Source organism: Chelon labrosus (assembly GCF_963514085.1).
Source record: "Chelon labrosus genome assembly, chromosome: 3".
NCBI classification, from domain to species: Eukaryota; Metazoa; Chordata; class Actinopteri; order Mugiliformes; family Mugilidae; genus Chelon; species Chelon labrosus.
The window spans coordinates 7,995,029-8,019,265 of NC_140339.1; the positions used below are offsets into that span (position 1 = coordinate 7,995,029).

Below are 24,237 nucleotides of genomic sequence, written 5' to 3' on the forward strand. Positions count from 1 at the left end.
AAATTTGTTTGCAGGGTACCAGTCAGTATCAGCAGGTTTTAATTCACCGTAGGAAATCTGAGTCCGTGTGGAGCGGAGAAGGGTGGGGTGGGTGGAGGGTGGGGGGCGCTTCTCTGATCTTTCCCTCGTGAAAAAAATTATCTAATCCGTTCACATTCACAGCCATTATCTATTTCCACACTGGTGATTAATGTCATATTCCACCATGTATAGGTTTATCATGACATTTAAGTAAAAAAATAAAGACTGAGCACTTCTTCTAAACTTCATCTTTAAAAGAAAATCCGCTTATGAATTACTTTCATGAAACACTGTCAGCGCGACCGTATCAGGTTGTGTATGCGGTACGTATCTGCATGCTCCCGCTCTACAGTGAAGCCACGTGAAGTTTACAGTGAGTTAAACTTCAAACACATTTGGGGAAACAAAGCCAGGGCTCTCCTCTCCTGTAACTTGAAACCATGTGCGAACCTAATGACCGAGCTGAACGTCGGCTTGCAAGAGAAACAAATCAGGTAAGTTTGGCTAAGGTTCAACATATCCTGTTGATATTATTGCTGCAACCCAGCTCACATTGTCGCTATATATTTTTCCGCTTGCTACTTTTTTCAATTAATTGTACATATGCAAATTTTGCAAATTTTTTGCATGTGTTGTTTTATTTGATTTTACATAATTTTTACTTATATTTATTTTATTTTTTATTTTTTTAATTATTTTTTTAAATTTAATTTATTTTTTTAATTTAATTTCTGTAATTTTTTTTTTTAATCTTTTGTTTTTTACCTATCTTTCACCTATTTTTCTTTCTACTAGTGGTTCTCAAGAGTGTTTTCTTATGTGCAACTGAGCCACTGTGACCAAGCAGTTTCCCTTGTGGATCAATAAAGTCCAAGTCTATCTCGTATCCATTTATTTCAGTTCTATGTGTAAATATTTAAGAACTAATTTATGTATGAATGGGATTTGAGGTTTTCAATAAATATGCTAAAACATGCAAAAATATTAGGCTCCTCAAATAAAATATTCTAAATCTAAATCTGCTTCATTCATGTAAACTACAAACAAACAAAAAAAAAAGGATAATTAGTCCTCGCGAATAAACAACAAATAAAGTCAGAACAGGACATAATTAGCATGTATACAGTGCAACCAAGCAGAGCCATATGGTACTGATCATGACTATATAATTTCAACTCGACCCAATGACCTGTGTAAGCCACAGCCTGAGGAAACCAGTGCATGTGTGTGTGTTTGAGAACAGCGCCATTGAGAAGAAGTGTGTCTGCTGTCTGGGGCGTGGGGGGAGGGTCTCCACAGAGTTGCCCCTCATCTAATTACCACACACACACACACACACACACACCACCATGAAGAGCACCCTCAGTGCAAACAGTTCATTCACCAACGATCATGCGCATGTTGTTCTTTTGAGTGAATTTATAGCAGTATGAAACTCACCAGCCTCAGGTGTGACCCTGAGTGGAAAGCTAGAGAGGAAGTAACCTAAATAGCTTCAGGCTGTGTGTTTTTTAACACAACAATGTTCTCCTGCAAAGACTCGTCCGGGCTCCAAAACACACGCATGAAAAAAAAAGAAAAGAATAAAATCACTCTCTCTTTGAACCCATTGTGGAAAAAGAAGGTAAAATTAGTCTACTTAAAAAAACATTTGTTATCCACTAATCCTTTCCTGAGCCTCGTACAAACTAATTCCCGACGTTTCACACACATAAAAAAAATAAATAAATCAAAAACACACGGAGCTCTAAAACTTAATTAAAGCCAACAATACTGTTAAACCTCAGACTGAGTCATTTTGTCTCTTGGCGGTGGCCGGTCTTTTACGACGAATTACAATCAATGCAAGTCATTCAAAAAAAAAAGTCTTCATGCTAAACAAAGGAAACTGTGTCAAATAGCAGCTTTAACCATTTAAACCCAACACAGAGGCTGCTGCGCTCGTGAATCAACTTTTCATCCCAACTGCAGATTTGGCTCTCACGTTCCCTTTCTGTGTTTCTACGTTTCACGGCAATATCACAAAGAAAAGTAGGAGGTTTCCCGTAAGCAATCTCAGCTCTTCAGTGCCCAGATTACAAGAAATATCAACAAGCGAGAATATCTGAGGTGCAACTAGTAGGCTACTTTGTGATTTGAGCAAATCACGATTATGGCCGAGTTTTACGTGAAATGTTGTCCCTTGAAACACAGAAATCCTAAAGAGAACTCAGATAAAATAAAACTTTATAAAAAATATTTAGTTTTTCTTTCTTTTCTGCAAAAGAACAAAGAGAAACAACTTGGTAAACAAACTCACCAGGAAATCCCCACGGAAAAAAGCAGAAGTTCAGTGCTACAGTTGTGGCTTCAGTCGTAGTAGCAGTAGTAGAAATAGCGTAGGCAGCAGTAGTGATAGTAGTAGTAGTAATGTCTGTAATACTCAGTACAGCTGCTTCCTGGTTCTATCTTTGAAACAACTCTTTTCTCTCTAGCCGTCGTTTGACTGCTTCTATTTTTACCTCTTCTTAACTTTCTCTAATCTCCTCCTCTGCGCCTCATTGTCTGCTTTCTGCGTCTCTCGCTCTCTCAGCTGCGTTCGCAGTTTTTTCTCCGTGTGTGTCTCTCCCCTGTCCCGGCAGTAGCCCACAACAAAGCCCACGCTGCTGCTTCTGCTTCTGCTGCTGGCTGAAGCCGCTGCAAAGCTTCCCTCCCAATGAATGAGCAGGAGGAAGGGAGGGGAGGAAGAAGAGAGTGGAGGGGGGGCGAGTTAGATTTGCATAGAGGGGATTGTGGACTGAGGGTGGGAGGGGAGAAAGACCGGGTGGGTGTGGTGGGTAGGTGGGGAGCGGAGGAGGGAGTTGAGCCCTTTATTAATGTTATCTGTAGGCCATATCGACAGTCTACATCAGTCACCTGCTTCTAAGCAAACCTCGGGGGGGAGGGGGGAGATGAGGGGGGAGATGGGGTTAACGGTGGGGCTCAGAGAGCGGATGGGGGAAGGGAAAAAGAGTAGGGCGGGAGGGGGGTAAAAGGTTAAAGTGGATCAGAAGAGTCCTGATTGAAACGGGTGAAATGGGGGCGAACTCCTGGAGCTGCAGCACACACACATATGGATGCTTCCACTCAACATACAGGCGACTCTCACGACCCAGAAGGAGCCCCCGCCCTCCCCTTCAGCGTAACCCTAGCCTATTCAGGCATTCCCCCGATGAAAGATGGCCAGGTCCAGCATCAGGAAGCAGTGGCATGGTCGGATATCACCCCGGCTCTGGAAACAATGTGGAGCAGAGCGGTCAGAGGAAGCCCGCATGGGGGAAAAAACACTGCCCTCAAAGGAGACGTCTTAATCTGCCGCTAAAAGTCCAAACAGGAGTGATACTGGTGCAGATTAGAGAAAGAAATGTACTCTTGGTGTTTGGTGAAACTTGGTGAAACTATTCTTGCATTTACAATGCACTTTTTAAGAGGATTTTTTGCGAGAATCACAACAGGAAATTCGATTTGCTTAGCCTACGAGCACCAAATCAGAAAAAGAAAGCAAGAAAGGCAGCAATATATTTATGCAAATGTGCAGATTTCTTTGTGTTTTTCATACTAATATATTAGTAAAATGCCTCACTAACAGCTCATCTTGTTTACACTTATTTAATGTAGCTGAGATTTAATGTATATATGTACATATATAAAAAAAAAAAGGTAATTTGTGCAAAAAATCTGTATTATTTTGACCCAAATAAACAAAGACGACTACCAGTGTCTGCTAACGCTGAGAAATGTTCTACCCTTGTTATTCACAAACCACCAGTCTTCATTTAAATCAACAAACTAGCATGTGTCACATCAAAAATCCACGCTATCGAAGGCTCACTGTACCCAAAAAGGAAAATAATAATTACGCCTAATCTTGGCATCTTCCTTCGCTTCTTTCAGAAAAAAACATGTAGCAGGGTCGCAACAGGACAGTGTTGATGAAAGCTAATTAGAATTTTTAAACACAGTAGTAATTACAGAGTCTCTCGCTCCCTTTTCTCACATGCACGGCTAATTATCAGCTCATTAACACCTCGACCGGCCCTGCTCATTCACTGGCTCCTCTTCATTCTTCTTCAGCCTAGTCAGGGTTAAATCTCTGCTCACACAGCAGACCTGGAAGCTGGATTAACAAAAAAACAAAAAAACAAAAAAACTGGGATTTTGGCTTGGATCTAAAAAAACACTTCAGATACAAATTAAAATTCATGCTGCGTTATGCTGCGTAGGTCAGGACTATGTTAAGCATGACTTATTTACAACAAATCCCAGGGAACTCGGAGCTTACTTTTTTAAAACAACAAAGACGTCTGACAAATCCAGCTCACTCCAGCAGAAAACGTTTATCTCCTATATGAATTCAACAGGTCATTTTTCTGGGGGTTTGTGCTGCCAGTGTGGCTTTTTAATGACTTCTTCTGTAAACTCAACAGCCCGGCTCAATGTATTTGTCTTTACTGCTGTATTTTTCCAGCGGAGCCATTACTCTCAACTGCTGTTAAACAAATTATAAAAAAAAAATGAGAGAAAAAAAGGAGTCAAGTTTTGTCAGTTTTTTTCTCATATGGTTTAAAAGTATTAGTTTTAGTCTCATGGGAAGGACAGTCTCCACGATGACTTAATAGTGGTTCACATAATTAAGGTCGTATGATTACAGAGTCGGCCAGCCAAGGATTAAACCACCATCATTTAAGAGTAAGGCACAGTTTACAATAAATCTGGGTTTAAATTAATTGAATTACATGTTGGCTGGTGTGTGGTGAACATATTTGTTTGGTTTTCAGTCCCTTCCATCATATACTAGCAAAATCATGTGGTTTAATATCATGTGGTTTTACTCAGACTATTTACTTAAGCAGCAGTAGCAGTACTTCAATACTTGCAATACTAGTACTTTAAAATACTATGTTACAAGGAAATACCTATATTCCAAATCTAAAACTAAGGAATATTACTTAGGGCAAGATCAAATTATAAAAATAATTTAAATATATTATAAATTAAAGTACATTATAGTATGAAAACAAATGAAAATGTACATTATAAATTAACATTGGACTTGCCATTGTTTTATTTTTCATATTGGATTATAATTACTGATGGATTAACAGTTTATTAGATGACTGGTTGAGTTTATTTTACACATTTTATGTATTGTCTGGCAGCTTAATTTATTTAAACAATGAATTGTACTTCACATGATTCATTAAACTATTCTACAATCTGCTGTTTATTAACGCCAGCCGATAGGTAAATGTAGTGGAGTAAGAAGTACAATCTCTCCCTCTGAAATATAGTGGAGGCGATGAAGAAAGTACCATTAAATTAAAATACTGCAGTAAAGTACAAGTACCTCAAGTCAACAGTCAACACCTGAAGTATTGTAAACCTAAAGGGATGGTATAAAGGAAGATTTTTTTAAGGGGTTGAGAAATTACATGCCAATAGAGAAAAAAGACAAGCAAATTAAGAAATTGTACTTATGAATTTAATTAGATGTGCGCTGCAAAAACACAAAAAGAGTGATGAAAGTGGCTTTGATGATTAGTTGCTCACAACTTTCATCACTAAAAAGGACAGAATGAATTTCTAAATATTATCAGAGACATCAGTCTGTAAATTCATTATTTGAGTGTATAAGGAATCACGCCGATCAGGATATTCAGATTACAGCTAATTACAAACACCACTGACAAGAAACAAACATAAACAACTCCAAAAGTCCTAAAATTTAGAACAACAACTGCCTCTAAGGCAGGTTCATTGCTTTCTTTGGGATCCCCCAGAAACATCTCTGTTATCATTTGCTCTACTTGTGTTTCTGTATTTGCTGGTGAGTATTTTCATTGCATTTCTGCATTCAATTCTGTTGTGAGTATTTACAGCAAATGTCTTGACAAACTAATGAAGTCTTTCTCTGTATTTTCTTGTATTTTTTGTCTATTTTCATTTTTCTTTAAGTAGAGCTCTATAGTATAGATCAAAATGAATCAAATAAAACAATAACGCTCTAGCCTGCCAGGCACAGATGAACAAGAATGCATTACAATCGTGTGTAATAAAGGCTCTTTTAAAGTACAGTGGGGCTAGACGCCGTAACCTACGCACGTAGCCTACGCCAATGCTACCCATTTATACTTGTGCGCTCGTCAGTCTGGTTCGCTCAGTAACAACGCCACCCAAACACTAGTCGGCGCTGTGTCTTTTTTCCCAGTCTGCTTAATTTTTGTCTCTACTTCCTGCTTCACTTTCAACAACGGCAACTGAAACTTTCACCAGAACTTTGTCTTCGGCTTCTGCATCAATTTGACCAGATCGTATGTAGGCGCTAACACCGTAGCGCTAGCACCTCCCCAGAAATGTAACCACGTGCCGTGGCGACGCAGACCACAAGAGCTGTGACAGACAGACAGACAGACAGACAGACAGACAGACAGACAGAGAGACAGAGGCTTTAGTATTTCCGGCTGCGTCTCCATCTCTGCAATTTTCAAATTGATTGTTTTGGATCAATAAAAGATGGAACACATCAAGGAAAGGTTAACTGAGGAGGTTCGGAGATTTGCACGACTCGTTTTCGTCAAAAGTTTCAGTAGAAGTAGAAAGTGAAGCAGGAAGCAGAAACAAAGATTAACCCGACCGGACTACGTGCATAGGTTACGCCTTCTAGTCCTGCAGTACTTTAAATGAGGCTTTAGTATTCTGGCGGACAGTCTTGCATGGAGCCACGTCTAAAGCAGTAATAACGTCTCTCTGGTCTGTCGACACATAAACACTGGACGGAGGCTGTAAACCTCACTGCATCACTGCACGAGGACTGAGAACAGACCCTGACAGACATGTAACTGCTGTCATCCATCAGCTACGAGGAGAAAATCCAAATAAACACACACACACACCTCCCATTAATCAAGGCTGCCGGCCTGGGTTACTTAAAGCCACATGCTTCCTAACCAGTGCGCACCAACAACAGGGTAAAGGGGAGGAAACTGCTAAATGGCAACTGATGAAATGTAACAGCAAACACGGTGATGACTGATATTTATTACACCTGCTAAACTTGATCACAACCTCCATTTCAGAGTCAACACACTCAACCCAGAGCAATCTGTCAAAGGGATTTTGATGGATGGCGAATGTCTAAACATCTGCCAGTGAAACTAAACAGCTAAACCTTGAACATTCGGCTCTGACATTAGAGCAAATCACATGGTGACGTATTCCTGTAAACATTGAGTGTAATTAGCATTTAATTACTTCCTGATTGATAATTAATAGCTCACGACTGCTTTCATACTTTTATAATACTGTATCAGTCAAAGCCTTTATTTCCAAAGATACACACCAGGAATGTTCTGTCTGTGTAAGGTTCAGGGGTCCCACATGGGGCCTAGGGTAAAACAAAGACTACATAAAAACACACAGAAGGAAGCAGCATGCCTTTAGTCTTAATACGAGCATCTGAATTTCTCGCGAAACATCCCAGTAAACAGAAAAGGAAAAGACAGAAGAGACACCAAATAAATGAATTAGGCATAAATATAATTTAAATGAAAACTTGACTGAAAGTTGCAGCGGAATCTGTGTCATTTGTGTCGAGGACAGCAGGTCTCTGTGTCAGCAGAAATTACACCGTTGCAAAAGAGGTTTGCATCTTCGGTGAGGCTTAAAGGATTAAATAAAGACGAACAAATAAAATACATCTTTGCTGATTCGATCAAAGAAGAACTGATTTGTACAAAGCCACCAGCAAATTAAATCATTCTTCTGACCACATGAGCGATACAAACTCAAAGCAGACAGTTTCTCCACATGTTGTTAAGAGAATATGAAAAGGAAAAGCAATAATTGATTGAATTACATGTTTTAGAAAATGGGTTTCTAGTTTGATATGAATTATTCTCAAGTTGTAGATAATTAATTATGGATGCATTAATAATGTGAAATGGTTTTAAAAAGGTTCACAAGGCTTTACAAGGCTTTACAAAAAAGAATATATACTTGTATAACTATATTCAGATTGATTTTGCAACTGTTGGTGGTGTTTGTCCTTTTATAATTATTTTTCCTCAAATTAACTACCTTATTTATAGGTCACAGCTTACATATTTAATTTAGAGAAAAACCCTTTTGCATGTAAAACAGGATGAATAAGATATGAGGCAGGTCACATTTATATTGGATGAAGAAAAAATACAGGACGCCTCAGTCGATCAGAACCTGAGACGTGTTGTGTTGGCAAAACTAACCTAAATCTGAGAAAAAAAAATCAATGATTACTATTTTCCTCTAACGCTGCTTCGTCCCGTCTTCGAAAGGGCAAAATGAAGTCAAGACCAGCCGGAATTACCGCACATTAAAATAACAGCCTCTGGTTATGTAGAGCAGCGTTAATATATGATAAAAGGATCAGAAACTGGGATGTGTTCAAGCGGTCTCTGCAGACTTCTGTGTGGGGGTCACAACCCCACCAAGAAAGCCAGCCAAGTCAACACGGAACAAAAAACAAACAACAACACAAACAGGAGGACAATATAATATAACACACGATAATATAACACAATCTGCATGATGTGTTTTTTACCGTTTTACATTTACAGTGCTTTTAATTATTCACCACAGGTAATAATCTTTGGTCAACATCATGTGTTAATAATCAGCTCCATGTTCTGCTCAAAACTACTCACTTCAAATAATTAAAGACTTGCTGGTTTCCACTACTTGAATGTGATTTTCTGTTTTGCTTGGTATCACTGTGATCGGTCGATTGATTGGACAAAACAATAATAGTTGTTATTCTTAAGACTAATTTGTGCATATGCAAATGAAACTATAAAGCACAAGTTGGGGGCTGTGAACCGTGAACTAGTGGTGAGAAAGTGAGAAAGTGATTGGGGACTGTGAGGTCGCTGGTTCGAGTCCCCTCTACATCCCTTGTTAAGATGCCCCAAACCCTCTCCTTGGACACCATGCATGGAGCAGCCCATAGCTCTGAGTGTACACACTACTCTTCATGTCTGTAGGCATAGATGGGTTAAATGCAGAGAAAGAATATCTCCATAAGGGATCAATGATGTAAAATTATGTTAAAATACAGGTGAGAATACAAACATGTACCTGACTGAGATGTTGATGGACTACTCATATAGATTATTATATGTTTATGCTGTAACAGTTAACATTAATGTCCCTCCGTCTAACAATATGGACCCAAAGAGACCCACGAGCCAAACATTGTCACATTTTTTATTACCATGTCTTCTGTTTGCTTTAAATGATTGTATATCTGTATGACATCTCGTGGTTATATACTAAACACACATTTATGAGCAGTTTGACCAGGATACCACAATCTAAAGTGTCAGAGACATGGTGGTGTGCAGTGCAAGCAGCAACTCTAGACACAACGAGGCCTCTGTCTGTCACAGTTGGTTTCATTTTCTAAGCTTCTTCCTTGGTGTTTCTTGTCCTGTGTTACTTCCTCTTTGTTTTCCCCCTGATTGTATAATTCGTTTCTCTTGTTAGTTTCACTTATATCTCGTTTACCCCTCAGCCGATCAGCCACAACATTATGACCAGGTGAAGTAAATGACATTGACCATCTTGTGACAATACAATGTTCTGCTGGGAAACTTTTGGACCTGGCGTTCATTCATGTGGATGTTACTTAGACACGTAGCACCCACCTAGACCAGACCAGACACCCCCACCCCATAGCAATGACACTCCTTGATGGCAGCAACCATCCTCAGCAGGATACAGTCGGACACAGGCACACACACAAAAACAGTTTAGGAACAACTAAAAAAAAAACATGACGAACAGCACAAGGTGTTGACCTGGCCTCCAAATTCACTAGATCCCAAACTGATCAAGTATCTGTGGGATGATCCACAGAGGCCCCTCCCCTCAACCCATAGGACCCAAAGACCCCCACCTATTTTTGGATTTGTGTTTTGGATTTTACCTGCCTACCCTGCACAGCTTTTTGTTCCAGATTTTGTAAGTTTTCATTATGGTTCTTTTGTTTCCTGCTCCTGCCTCCCCTTGTGTCCAGCATTTGGGTCCTTCCTCATCACACACCATAACAGTGTCTTTACAGTGGCTCACAGAAGAACTGTCTTCTCATTCCTTGTTTCACTTACAAAGTCAAATTTGCTACTCGGCTGTCTGACACTGCAACTCAAAATAAAGGCTTTAATGGGTGAAGCCACTTCAGAATTTAAGCTCTGCTGCCCTCTAGTGGTCAAGATCCATACAACATACAATAAACAATATCACAGGATCTGAATGAATTAAGGCTCTTTTATAGGCGGTTTAGACTTCTGCATTAAGTTGACGGAGAAGCTACAGCAATAGCGCAGACACCTACACAGACTCCAGGACCGTAACTGATGTGCACCTCCTCAGAAATGTAAATATGCGTCGCGGTGACAGCAAGAGCTGTGATTCGTCCACGGTTCCGCTTTAGTATTTCCGGTTGCTTCTCCAGCAATTTTCGAATTGATTGTTTTGGATCAATAAAGATGAAACACATCAAGGAAAAAATAACTGAGGAGGTTCGGAGAAACAAACATTTGTATACAGCCATTAGGAATAATCCATAAAGCTGACTAGACTAACACATGTTACGTGTTTGTCTTTATTTAAAAAGAAACCATCATCTTCCATTAAACTGCTCAGAACGTATTCAATTTTAAATTCCCACTGTCTGTTCTACAAAATATTTATATAGGACAAGAAAAAAAACATTTGAATCAAAGCAGCACTTACAGAAGTTTCCGGGCGGCTGTAAGCTGTGTTTCGTCAGGGCGCACCAGCCGACGGGGAAGATGTCCCTGGAGTCGAAGGGGCACCAGTAGTCAAAGGCGCCTCGCCAGCCGTCAAACATGACAAAAATCTCCTGACCTCTGACCTCTCCCACTGTGGCAGGACAGATCAAGTAAGGGTTCTTCCTGTCCACCGCCTCCAGCTTCATGCCGGCCTGGAAGTAGTTCTTAGCAGGGCTCGCTGGTTCCTAAACACACAAATAGATAAATACTAAACATTCACAATTTGTCTGCTTCACGGCCAAATAAATACCTATGGTTATAGAAGGTAAAGGTTAACCGTATACCTATGCATGAAGTTGCAGAAAGGGGTTTTACTGTGTGGCCAAAATCTTACATTTGTCAAGATTAAGTCAGTAATTATGGGGTAAAAAAACAAGGATTTCAACTATTTTTTAAACAGTATTATTCCATATAAAGGTATGAATGTGCAATATGAGTGGCTCCACCTTGTGGCTGTGTTGGTTATTGCAAAAGAAAATAACTTGACAATGACTTTTTCAATCTTTTTCAACCAGAAGTATTAACAATTAGTATGCCTTACAAATCTAATTTCATATAATAATTTAATTAATTTCAGTGTTTTGTTCATTTTGAGTTAATTTCACACTGCACTACTGAGTACTGTACACGCTTACAGTTCACAGCAGTCCATCTACATATGCAGACTATACAGAGAATGAGCTGTTTGCCTGGTATCTCAAAAGAAGTACAGATTAAATTATTGGACTGGTTAGAAGCTAGCTGGTTTCACCCACATTACTTTTGAGTGATGTGTTTGTTTTTTTTTCAAAGTTGTGATTACCTTTTTAAAAGCAGAGGCGGGGGCCATCTCTGCACCGCTGAGTGTCCGCAGGAGGAACATGGGCCATGAAGAGGCATTCATCCTGAAACCTGTATACATGGTGAAACTATTTCAGCGTACGCCGTATCACTCATTCTCAGGACAATGACGCAAATCGATGTGCAGGATTTCTTTATGAGAGTAATTTTACGTTGCTGGGTGTTTAGTGAATATCTTTCTTGAACTGATGCCACCAAACTTTATGTAAAACTGATATAAAAAACAGGCCTGAAGTCACTGTGGCACATCACACCAAGATAAATGCAACTGCAAACAATGGGGTTCAGTTTTAGGGTCCTGGTTTGTACATATTGGATCACTATCATCTTGCCATAATCTATCCCCACATACAATACATACTATAACATTTCTTGCACATTTTCAACTAGTGGTGTCAGACTTGTTTGACCATGCAAATACAGCTTCTCTCCTTTCATCAACCACCTTTGTGAAAAGACTAGCTGGTTTGTGTACAGCACAAAGAGACAACTGAGACATCCTGTGACAATTCAATGTTCCATGACCAGACCAGGCACCCCCACCCCATAGCAGTGACACTCCTTGATGGCAGCAGCCATCCCCAGCAGGATGCAGCCTGACACAGGCACACACAGAAAAAACGCTTTAGGAACAACTAAAAAAAAACATGAAAAACAGCACAAGGTGTTGACCTGGGCTCCAAATTCACTAGATCCCAAACTGATCAAGTATCTGTGGGATGATCCACAGAGGCCCCTCCCCTCAAAGGCCCCCCACTAACAACATCCTGTTACCAGACACCACAGGACCCCCTCAGAAGGCCCATGTCCATTTTCTGATCATTAATTTCACAAACACTGAACAGAAAAGTGAAATGAAAACAAATAAATATCCAAATGTTGTCAGTAACAGTTTAAAGACACTCACCCAGCGGTGGCTGCAGCATGTCTCCGTTCCTCTCGCAGGTTCCTATCGGCTGGATGTCCAACGAGTCAACAAGCCGCCAGAAGTCATTGGTGTTGTCGCTACCGTCCAGACGTAAGCGCAGACGAGTGCCCATCATGCCCATCACCGTGGCGATGCACACGGAGTTGGAGTTGCGAGGATCCCGCGCCTCAAGTTTCATACCTGACTTGAAGTCATTGGAGGGGGGAACTCTGGACTGCAGAGGGACACAAAGGGACATTCAGTCGTCCCTCCTCGTGGCTTTAATGCAGTCGCATGTTAGATCACTATATGAAGTCTTCAAGTTTACAGTAAAAGAAAGATAAGGGTAAGATCTTATTCTGCATTTTTGTTATTGGTTAATAATTGCATAAAAAGGTTAAAACCGATGATTTGTTAGTGATTTTCTCAGTATTTTCTGACTTTCACAGGTCATTTGTTCTGTGAAGATGTAAATCTTGGGGAAAAAAACTTTACACAGATTTATAGCACCAGATCATTTTCCTACACATACAACAAGCATCCACAGCCACAACAGGATTTGAGTACAAAGGAACAAGCACCACACAAATTAATGATAGAGGACTACGAAAATTAAAACACATCTTAATGATCAGATACCTGTTTGAAGCACGTAGGCGACGCTGCGGTGGAGGAGGTTTCTCTCAGATATTCTTCCCAGCTGAACGGTTCTGGCAACACAAATGGAAGCAAACTGAGACACCAATTGTTATACAGCACAAATCAAAAGATAGAATTATTATTATTTTTTATCTCAGGAAATCCTCTACCTTTCACAACACTTAAGCTTATCTAAGTAAATCTAAAACAATGGTATGTATTAAGCTAGTGGGAATACAACACACTACATAGATTACAAATCTGAACTACATGTAACATACAGCGATCAGGCAAAACATTATGACCACCTTCCTAATATTGTGTAGGTCTCCCTCCAAAACAGTTGTGACTTATCAGAGAGTGGACATGGGCCTTCTGAGGGTGTCCTGTGGTATCTGGCAACAGAATGTTGTTAATGGGGGCCTTTGGGTCCAATGGGTGGAGGGGAGGGGCCTCTGTGGATCATCCCACAGATACTTGATCAGTTTGGGATCTAGTGAATTTGGAGGCCAGGTCAACACCTTGTGCTGTTGTTCATGTTTTTTTACTTGTTCTTAAACCGTTTTTCTGTGTGTGATTGGTGGATGGCTGTTGCCATCAAGGAGTGTCATTGCTATGGGGTGGGGGTGTGTGGTCTGGTCTAGGTGGGTGGTACATGTCTAACATCCACACAAATGCCAGGTCCAAAAGTTTCCCAGCAGAACATTGGATTGTCACAAGATGGTCAATGTTATTTAATTCTCCTGTGAGTGATCATAATGTTATGCCTGATCGGTGTATGAGTGCTTTTGTTACCCTACCCAGAAATGGAGGTTGCTGATCAGCATTAATGCAAGTACTGATACCAAACAGACTGAATCAAAAAAGGCTATTAACTTTGAATCCGACTGTTAATGAAAGGATCGACAGCAGAGAGGAACAGATCTGAACAACCAACCATTGGATTTGTCGAGGGCAGAGCCTGCTGTGATGCTGTTCCGTCTCTCCTTCTTCTCCTCCTTCTGATCTGAAATCAAAACCGTGATTGAACCGCTCATCAGAAATGGGGAGCCTCAGATAGAAATGCTTTAATTGCTATGAGAATGAAGGCACACGATCTTCGGTTATAATAGTTCTGAGAAAATGAAAATAAATCCTGTGCATACTAAACAGCAAAAGAACTCCAATTTAGCGGCGGTGAAACATCAGTGAGCAGTTTGATATTTTTTCTGATGTGTTTTATTTATGAGTCTTGAGATCAAACCAGTGTTGAAGCCCGTCTGTACGTCTGAGAATCAGCCAGGGACAGGACAAACAGGAAGAACAGTGCCGTGCAGGCCTACCTCTGTGTGGTGTTCGGCCCATGATGACCGTCCCGCTGCAGGCTGGAGTCAGACAGGCAGTCACCTAAACAGACACTGGAGATAACACAGCCCATAAACATCAGTCAAATGTGATGGTTTGACTTATAAATATCACACTGTTTAAAACTGAATTAGCTTTGGGTTCGGTTTTAGGATTAATCTGGATAAATAAATGACTCTTTGATACATATCCACATCAGTTACAAACCTACATGAAGAATTTATCCCACACCCCTCCAGCTCTCAGATCCTTGCACAGACTTCCTGTGTTGAAACATTTACTTTAAAATACTGCTGTTATCATAAAAAGAACATCCTGCACACTGATTAACATCACTGTCCTGAGAATAAAGCACATAATAGCCACTTTTTTTTAAAAAAAAGAGTAAACAATCTAATTAACAACATCCACATTGGCAGGATTGTGGGAATAGAAAAGCAAATCATATACACATTTTTTGGGAATGCCATAAACATTTTGGAATCATCTACATGCTATAACTAAGAATATTTTGGGCTATACAATACCTAAGGAATGTAACGTTCTGTATCTGGGACACATAAATGATTATGTTATTGACAAGGGCAGATATTTAACTAAGACATGATTGACTGTGAGCAAGAAGGCAATGACAAGAAAACGATGTGAGAGATTCGGAAATGTTTTTGTTAGAAAAAAAAAATGGAAGAAATGGTTTGTATATAATGCATATTTACTTTTGTCTCTATTTCTTGTACATTTGTGCATATGCAAATTTTGAAAATGTTTGCTTATACTATATTTGATTATTTTTATTCATTTATTATTATTATTATTATTATTATTATTATGACAGCAATTTAATTTAATTTAACTATCCTGTGCCAATTTTTCTTTTTACTGTTTTTTTAATTTTTTTTTTTTTGTGAAACTGAGCTACTGTGACCCACCAATGTCCTTTGTGGATCAGTTAAGTCAGTCTAAGTTTAAGTCTAAGTTAACAACAGAATGGAAGATGTTTAACTGACCTGCTGATATATGATCTCCAAGACACCTTATTTGCACACACCCTTCTACTACAATGGACTGCGAACCATGGTTGCTCTTGTTTACTTTTGTTTATGATTTTTTGTGCTTCAATTTTCTTTTTCTCAGATACTTTCAAAGGCCTTTGTCATGGGACAAAAGAGAGGGAACGACATGCAACAAAGGACACAGGCTGAAAACAAACCTGTGCCACTGTGGTGAGGGCTATAATAGCCTCAACTGACGGGGCGCCCGCTGAACCAGGTGAGCTACGGGGACACCCCGGGAGCCAGAATACATTTCTGATCTGCTGCCACATCATGAATCGTGCACGCTTCTCTCAAACTCCCAGAAAACTTAATGTTTCCTCCTCTCACTTCTCTCATTTTTGTCTCGTTTACTCAGGTTTTAGTCTTTTTTATGTCGTGTGTCCCTTTTATACAGCATGTTATTATTTTGTGACAGGATATATTTTTCTTACTTTCCCCAAGTCCCAAGAAATTACTATGAACCAGCGATGATTTTATCCAACTAACAAGCCAAAGCCTCAAAACATTTAGTGTTTTTGCATCTTTGCCCGGCAACTATTAAAAACACGATGAGCTACTCTGTTCAACAAACTGACTCGTTTCCTTTCACTATCCCGAACCCTCACGCCTTAGTAATTTAGCTTGAGCCAGTCCCCACATACACCACCTTCCTGCAGCACATATTATGCAACAGCGACCAAAATGTGTATTAATCCACGGCTGAAAATAGTCCCCAACAAACACATGATTGAGTGTTGTTTTGTGAAGCCTGCAGAGCGCAGAAAATGACTTGCTATATATATATCTGTGACACACTGGCTCTGCAGCGAGCTTGTGACTGAGCACTACAGACACATTAGGAGAGCACTGAGAGTAGGACGAGCACACTGTCGTCTTTCTATGGTATTTGTTTGCAGTAGGAAAAAAACTAAATGATCTCACGGTCAGATGTTTGACTGCTTCAGGCTACGTTCTGTGACATCGCAAGTAATAGTTATTAAGATGTTTCAGATTACTTTACTGTAATATCTTATCTGGGACTAGACGGCTTGGCTACAAAGAGATTAAAGTTTGCACATAAGAAAAAAAACAATTTATAAACCTCTAATCCTATTATTTTTGCATCATTAAGATTTGATCTTGTTTATTTGACACTTTGACAATTTATTTTTCCAACACTCAATGAGACTTAAAATGTTATTTATGCTAATTACTCAAGGCCAAATGGACTTTTCTGGGGCAAATGTTTGAGCTAGAACCTTTCCTACATCACCAGTGCTTACTCCTGATCCACTGTAACAATTATCATCAGAATAAGACAGTTACCATGCTGTTTATGACGAAAAAACAAACCCAGAAATCCAGATCAGGTTTAAAAAATTTTCTGCACATTCTTGCCTCCTGCAAAGTCCGTACATAGTGACAGCTCAAGGTGACACAGAAAGACAATCCACAGCATTGCAAGGGGAAAATATTCCAAAGTAAATCCACAAATGAGAAGTCAAAATCTCTGCAGTAGCACAGTGTCCTCTCTCCTTGCGATTCAAAGCCCTAGCATCTGCAATGTATTGTGCCTGTCCCTCCCTCTGAAGACCCTTCTGTCTCTGCAATGAATCCCATTGAGTTAGAAGAAGCCATAAACATTCCAAGCTGCCATAAAAAGCCATTAAGACGTGTGGATGTGGGACGTCTGCTGGCCGACATGAAAAGGATTCCAGCTCTGCTCCTCGCTCAGCTCCAGACTGGTTTTCCGTGTTTGCGCTGCTCTCTCCGCTCAAGAGGGTCAGACAAAAGTGCCCCGCAGACCAGGAAGCACTTAATTTTTACAACCTCCATTTCCACTAAGACGGCCACTGATGTGGGATTAGAGTAATGTTCGCGAACCTGAACAATGAGGGGATCAGAAAAAATATGGCCCTGGTTGCAGGAAAAGCTGTAACTCTCACTGACAGGAGAAGCAGTCGTTAGTAGGAGTATAAACTTTACTCAACTTTAATTCAACTTTACGCAAAATTTCAACATTTGGACGGGATTAGGTTATGTTTTTAAGAACGGATGCTCACACAGATGCTGCATTACTTTAGTATAATTTGGTGCACAAAAGATGTAACAGGTTGTGTACGGCTGTAAATCACATTTGATTCATTACTTCTGTCAAATCCTTAAAATAATCACTTATCTGAGTCTGCAAAATCTCAAAAAATTTGGGGAAAACAAGTTTTTAAAGCTAAAAGTAAAGATTAAATCCTAAAAAAAAAAACAACAGGAGATAAATCATCGCAGTTAAGAAGCTGCAACCAGAACGTTTGGTGTTTGACTGATAAAAACTTTAAAATATGACGACTGATTTCAATATTCTCGTCGATTAATATTCTGTTGCCAAATATTTAACGCGTTTCAGCACCGACTGATGATTTTGATGATGTTAATTTGCTATTTGCACTTCTGGTTAGCTGCCAAACCGCATTGTGTATGCAACTGTACTATATGCAAAGCTGAATCTAATCTAATCTAATCCAATGTTGACACACTTTAATTTATCAGAATTAACAGCCCCCGGGCACGCAGCAATATCATTTCAGTGGACGTGTCTGTACATATAAAACAGTTAAAATAAGCAGAAGGAAAAAGTTGACTTCCTCAGTGGTCACTAAATTATTTTGAGCTACATCCTTCTCATCAAAGTTTAATTCTGGATCAGAGACGAGAGGCAATCACTAAGAACACACGGCGAAATAAAAGCTTTTAATTGTTTTCTGACTCTTCGAGCTATGAGTTCAAACTAACTGTTACATCCAACCGCCGTTATTTAAAATGAAAATCATTTTCCTTATGTTAATCTACTGGGTCAGAAAATGCTGGGAGATGTTCTGCATGACCAGCAAATTGAAAAGATATTCAGATGGTTTCACAAAAGACAAAGAGGAGCAGCATATGAATGCAGCCATTCACAATTAGTGTATTAACGATAATCATCCAATCTTAATTTACTTCAAAGAAAATCATCAGCTAATCAAGGAAACGAATTGACAGAATAATCAATAAAATTGCAGAATTGATCAGATTCCTCCGTTTAATCTATGTTTTTATTTTACTTTCTTGGTTGAAAAACGGCAAAAGATATTATCACAATGACATGGACCAGAGGAAACCCATCTGGCACACTAGAATCACACTTAAATCTTAGCCGATATATTGTCAAGTCTGGAGCATCAGGCTCGCAAATCAGAGACTTTTTCAGAGGTTGGCAGTGATTTGAAGGGAGTGTGGGTTTACTGTTAACCGAATCCCTGCGATATAATTCGACAACAACGAGATCGGTTTTGACAACCAGGGCAGAGAAGCATCTCCTGGGCCCGGCCTGCACGGTGCCGTCTCTTTCTGTCGGGCAGGATGTAGTTTGGAGACAGGGGAGTGAAAGGATCACGTTACTGCTGCCGAGAGGGCGTGAGCCGCTGCAGGGCGTCACCGACAACTTAAAGATATCGGTTCATACCCAGCAACTTTTCAGTATTTTTTCATGCGCACTGTTCCCTCAGCACACCTGACACCCGGAGATGAGCCACGGCAAACCTTAAGAGTGGAACCAAGCAGCGTGTTTGATTAATGATAAACCTGAAATGCTTTATAGTCTTTGGCATTTGCAGGCTGGCAGATCAGAGGCTGAATGAGAGGAAATAAAATGTGGAGAAAAGTCTGTGACGCATTTTCATTTGGGTTATGGTCACATTTGGTGGGCGGGACTCGTTACGCACGGGCTAAAGACCCTGCTAGCGTTATATTTGTATGCCCGTGATACCGTGGGGCTGCAGGATCGTGCTTAAAACGTCCCGCTGCAGCGCGATCTCACCTGGCGGAGCCCAGCAAAACGGAAAGCGAAGGGGAAATCTGCAAGAGCTCAACGTAGCCGATGTGTGCAACCGAGCCTCCCCACCTCCCCTAAACGTCTGTCCGCACAGAATACAGTATAAACACGCTCTGCTATCTATCGCAGCGTGGACGGAGAGCAGGAAAGCTCTCGATCGCAGCCCGGAAAACGAACAGAAAGACAGAAAGCCGTCATTTCGCAGCGCACCAGAGTAAAAATGAGACATGAGCCACGTACCGACCGTCTGAACAGGATATTTTGATGAGAGATTCCTCACTTTCTATCGGATGCAAGCCGCCATATTCGCTGCAGCTCCGCGCATGTCCACCACGCAGTGCTCTAATTCATATTTTTCCACTGGAGGTTACAAGAAAAAAAAAAAAGAAAAAAAAAAAGAGGTAATAGAGGAGGGGAATCATTAATTAGTCGTTTTATTAAGACATACTGGTTAATGTTGGGGGTGGATAATAAACGCCAGGTCACGTGGAAACGAATTATGTGTTTTAAAGCTTCCTGGTTTGCAAAAAGAGGAAGATGATTGCATGTTAGTGAAAGGCTAGATTTATGCTGGGGATGAAGAAAACGATGGTGAATGAATAGTAAATTAAATATATCCGCGCATTTAAGGAACATTTTGTTGGATTATAACCAGGATTATTATAAATAATGCTGAAAAGTAACGAAATCCTATTTTTATCCCTGTAAATCGAGCCTGCTACTAGCAGAGCATATAAAATCCTGCTGAAAAAAGTCTATTATAATTAAATTAGAATGACTGATATTACTATTATAACATGGTCTCGTTGACATGTCCTCTAATCAGCTGATGGAGTTCATTTCAACTGCTTTGTATTCTGCTGCACAGTTTATATGCAATTTATGAAATGTTCATGGATTTTAGAGAATTTACAACAGCTGTGGTGTTTTTTTTATAGGCTAATGTGTGATATTTTGTGTATATTTCTAATGGTCTTTTTATTGTTTTCAAGCTTATTTTCATCAGTGAGCAATGGCCCTGTCAAATAAACTCATAAAAACAGTCAATAAATGAAATAAAGCCCCCTGGAATCAGTCAAGTTGATCTTATTCAATGTTAAGATCGTTGTTTGTTTGTGTGTAACATCTTAATCCGTGAAGAATCCAGTATTCTCATATGTTTTTGAGTAAAAGGTATATTGCAATATGCTCAAGTAAAGTGTGATTACCTCAAATGTGTCCAGTGTTTGAGTTTAGCTACTTAACACAACTGCTGATATTAGAAATAAAATATAAGTCACAAACTCCACATAGCCTTAAAATGAAGAGGGCCTTTAATGCAGAGAAACTGTCACAGACACTGCGTGAAATTATTTTCTTCCAACTCTCCAACGCTAGATAGATAGTCAAACCATTTTCGTGCAGCATGAAATCTGGGCGATGCCGGTTTTGATTTGATTTTTGACCGAGCACTTCACATTTCATGGGCACAACTCCGCTCTGTGACTGCTACCTGACTGTAGAGTCTCATCTTATCTGACGATAACCCACAGCGACACTGAGTCAGGATATGTCCCAACATCTAATATTAATTTCATATGCTTCTTCTCCACTGAATACCGGAGGACATTACACTGAAAAAAAGAACGTGTTGGATTAACTTAATTCAATAGTGGACATTGGTTGCACACAGATGTTTTACTTTGACAGCAATTTAAACAATTGGGTTAAATCAACACAAGTTATTCATGTTCAATAAACCTGTGTATTTTGTGTTGATACAATGTGATTCAAATGTGTTATACTAAAGTGATTTGGACATTTTAATTCTTTGCAATTTTAGCATTTTATTTCAACACTATTCAATAACTTTTAGTCCAATACTATTTGGTCACTTAAATACTACGTTATTTAATGTTAGTATTATTACACAATTTTTTGTATTGTTCTCTAAAGATGGTTGCCTGTAACCACTGGTAACTTTTCAAAATAAAATGTCTAATTTCACTGCAGTGACAGTAGGTAAAGAATTGAGCTGACATTACTGTCCTACTGTAATACAGAACAGTGAACAAGTAATGTCAGTTTTTCAGTGTTTTTATCGACTTAGAATTAAAATTAGACATTTTCTTTTGAAAAAGTTTACAGGCAACCATCTTCAAAGAAAATACAAACATTATGTTCAAGGCCTCTATTGTCAAAATGAATTCAAATAACAATTCTAACTATAAACAATTTGATGTAACTATAGAACTGATTTGAAATGCAAAAACTTAAGTTACCATTGCCATTCCAGCAATGTTTTTTAAATGTCTAATTAATAATAATAATACCTTTCTATTAACTTTCCTAAAAATTAACATTACCAAATTTTACCCCAATTGAAAATACAAATGAACAGCTGCCTGTCAAAACCTTTATTCAATAGCTAAACAGCAATACAGCGAGTATAAAAAATTCCAACACTGACCTCATCCAAAAACAAAAAGTGCAATAACATAAATACCCGTGTCATAAACGTACTTAAACTTTGAATTTTAGTGTAAGTGTCACAAGCAGGTAAATATTTAAAAACTGCCTTCACTCAGGCCAAGAATTCACCCTGCACATACAATTATGGAACTGTGTCAATAGCTAATGCAATACTTTGTAGGAATTAGAACAGCAGTTGAACTTGAAATAATCTACACAAGGTTAAGGTTTCATACTGTAAATTACACACTATCTTAAAACCATCTAACATAAACACATCTTTGGTTTCACAGGTAAGGCCTGTACACGAAAAAAAAAAATAAATCCAACTGAATCGAAAGTGAAACATGTTTCACGCAGCCCTGATGTCGCTGATCTCTTCACCTGTATAGAAAATACAAACAATTGAAGAATGCTGCCAGAGTAATTATTGAGGAGAGGAAGAGGGGAAAAACTGGCCCCATCCACGTGGCAGTAAAGGAATAAACACTTGGTGAAGGAGCAGTATCAACTGACTGACACTTCTTTTTTTTGTTAGTGGACTTAACAATGGATGCCGTGATTTGTTTTGGCTTGCTGATTGTTCACCTGGAAAACTTGCAAAATGCAGGACATCAAGTGTGAGCTTTCGATGTCCTCCGACCTGAAGCTAATCGCCTCACGTGCACAACAACAGTGGGCTCTCCTTACTGGAGCAGTTTTGACTTTAAGTTTTGGGCTTTCCTTGAAAGCTGAGTCGCGTCCAACTCCATTATGACCTTTTGAATCACTTCGAAAGTGAAGCGGAGCTGTGATGGGTACTTCATATTCAAAGAGTAAAAAAGTCCAAACAGCAAGCCTGTGGCAAGGGCCACATTATCCAGATCTTGCAGAACCACCACACCCTCGATGATGATGCCAACATCAGGAAAGTCATTGCCTGGCGTCTCTCTGGTGATGTAGATTCCCACTGTTGTTTGCTCGATGGCACTCAGTGCAGTGGCTTCAGTCATGTCCTGAAAATAAACAAAAAAACAAACAAAAAAAAAGATCAGATTTAGCAATTCTGATGCTATAGTTTATTGGAACTCATGTAAGCAGCATAGGAGATTACTACAGCCAAATAATGCCCTGCCAGACTGCCACTGATGGTCAATTTCTGAGAGAAACAAACAAACAGACTTGAAAACTTCCAGATCAAATGAAGAGGAGCCTTCAAGCTTTACAAACTAAGGTAAAGATTGATTTCTCATCCTCATTTTTTCTGGAAGTTGTTGTCATGGATAAATTATATCATTTATATTTTTTCGCTCTGTGGCAGAGGGGTCAAAGTAGGTGGTTTTTCATATTCATAATGGGGGCTATGGAAAATAAGTGGACTATTTAGACCATTTGTTTTAATCTCACGGTTTCAAATGTAGCAAAGCCACAACCTACTCACAAAACACTCACCGCATACTCCTGCACCAAGACATCAGGATTCTCATTCAGGTAGATGCAGAGTCCTTTAATGAGGGACTCCCTTCGGGCATCAATGTCTTCCTTAAGAATTATAGCAAAGAAAATAGAGATATTTGAACTCAAATTTTCAGAAGCACAGAAGAAAGTGATCAAAGAAAGTATCTACAAAACAACACTAAAACTACGCATGTGTACCAGACTTGTGTATATATCATCTCCAGAGATTATATAAAAAAAAGACACATCTCTCACAATGGGACAGTGAATGCATGATAAACATGACTGGTTCCATTCAGTGAAATCAGTACTCACAGGTAAAGGGAGTTGAGTTTTGCAATGAATACATATACATCTTTTACTGACCTAATGCAATGCATATATACACTTTATAGTTAAACAATTTAGAGTTAAAAGTTCTTACAGGCATCATGGCAGCTATGTCTTTCAGCTTTTTGCCCTGCTCCCCTGATCGCTTTGCAAACACTCCCAGCAGACTGTCGGAGAGAAGGTCAAGCTGCGACAGAAATCTGGATTGTAAAGGCATCGTGGTGATCCTCTTGAACTCCATGTTTATCTGAAACAACATAAAATTATTTTTAAATAACGGCACAGCCAACAGATTTTAGACATTTCTAACATCAAAACTACACCTGCCCGCCATATCATGGTATGCAATGTGCATGGTTAACCGTCTGGGCTCTGCTATGGAATACCTGGAAACACATGCTAAAGAAGTCGAGGATTACTTTTACCACATGAACACATCCATGACAAAACTAGTCAGGGTATCATTTTTTATATTACCTCCATTGCATCAAAAAGAGCTGGCCATCTCTCTTGTACATTGCTGAT

The 24,237-nt window shown here is 39.4% G+C and overlaps 1 protein-coding gene across 2 annotated transcripts in view; it reads right to left on the reverse strand.

Annotated features, from left to right (window-relative positions):
• scml2 (Scm polycomb group protein like 2) overlaps window positions 1–19,804 on the reverse strand; it is a 30,541-nt gene extending 10,737 nt beyond the window's left edge. For both annotated transcript variants that reach the window (XM_084541987.1, XM_084541986.1), the window contains exons 1-7: window positions 19,735–19,804; window positions 14,574–14,648; window positions 14,189–14,257; window positions 13,252–13,322; window positions 12,613–12,847; window positions 11,668–11,756; window positions 10,807–11,050 (exon numbers count right to left, since the gene is read on the reverse strand). In XM_084541987.1, the coding sequence (XP_084398113.1) occupies window positions 10,807–11,050; window positions 11,668–11,756; window positions 12,613–12,847; window positions 13,252–13,322; window positions 14,189–14,257; window positions 14,574–14,595 (730 nt within the window). In that variant the 5' untranslated portion in view covers window positions 14,596–14,648; window positions 19,735–19,804. The remainder of the gene's footprint in view (window positions 1–10,806; window positions 11,051–11,667; window positions 11,757–12,612; window positions 12,848–13,251; window positions 13,323–14,188; window positions 14,258–14,573; window positions 14,649–19,734) is intronic.
• Between the last annotated feature and the right edge of the window lie 4,433 nt (window positions 19,805–24,237).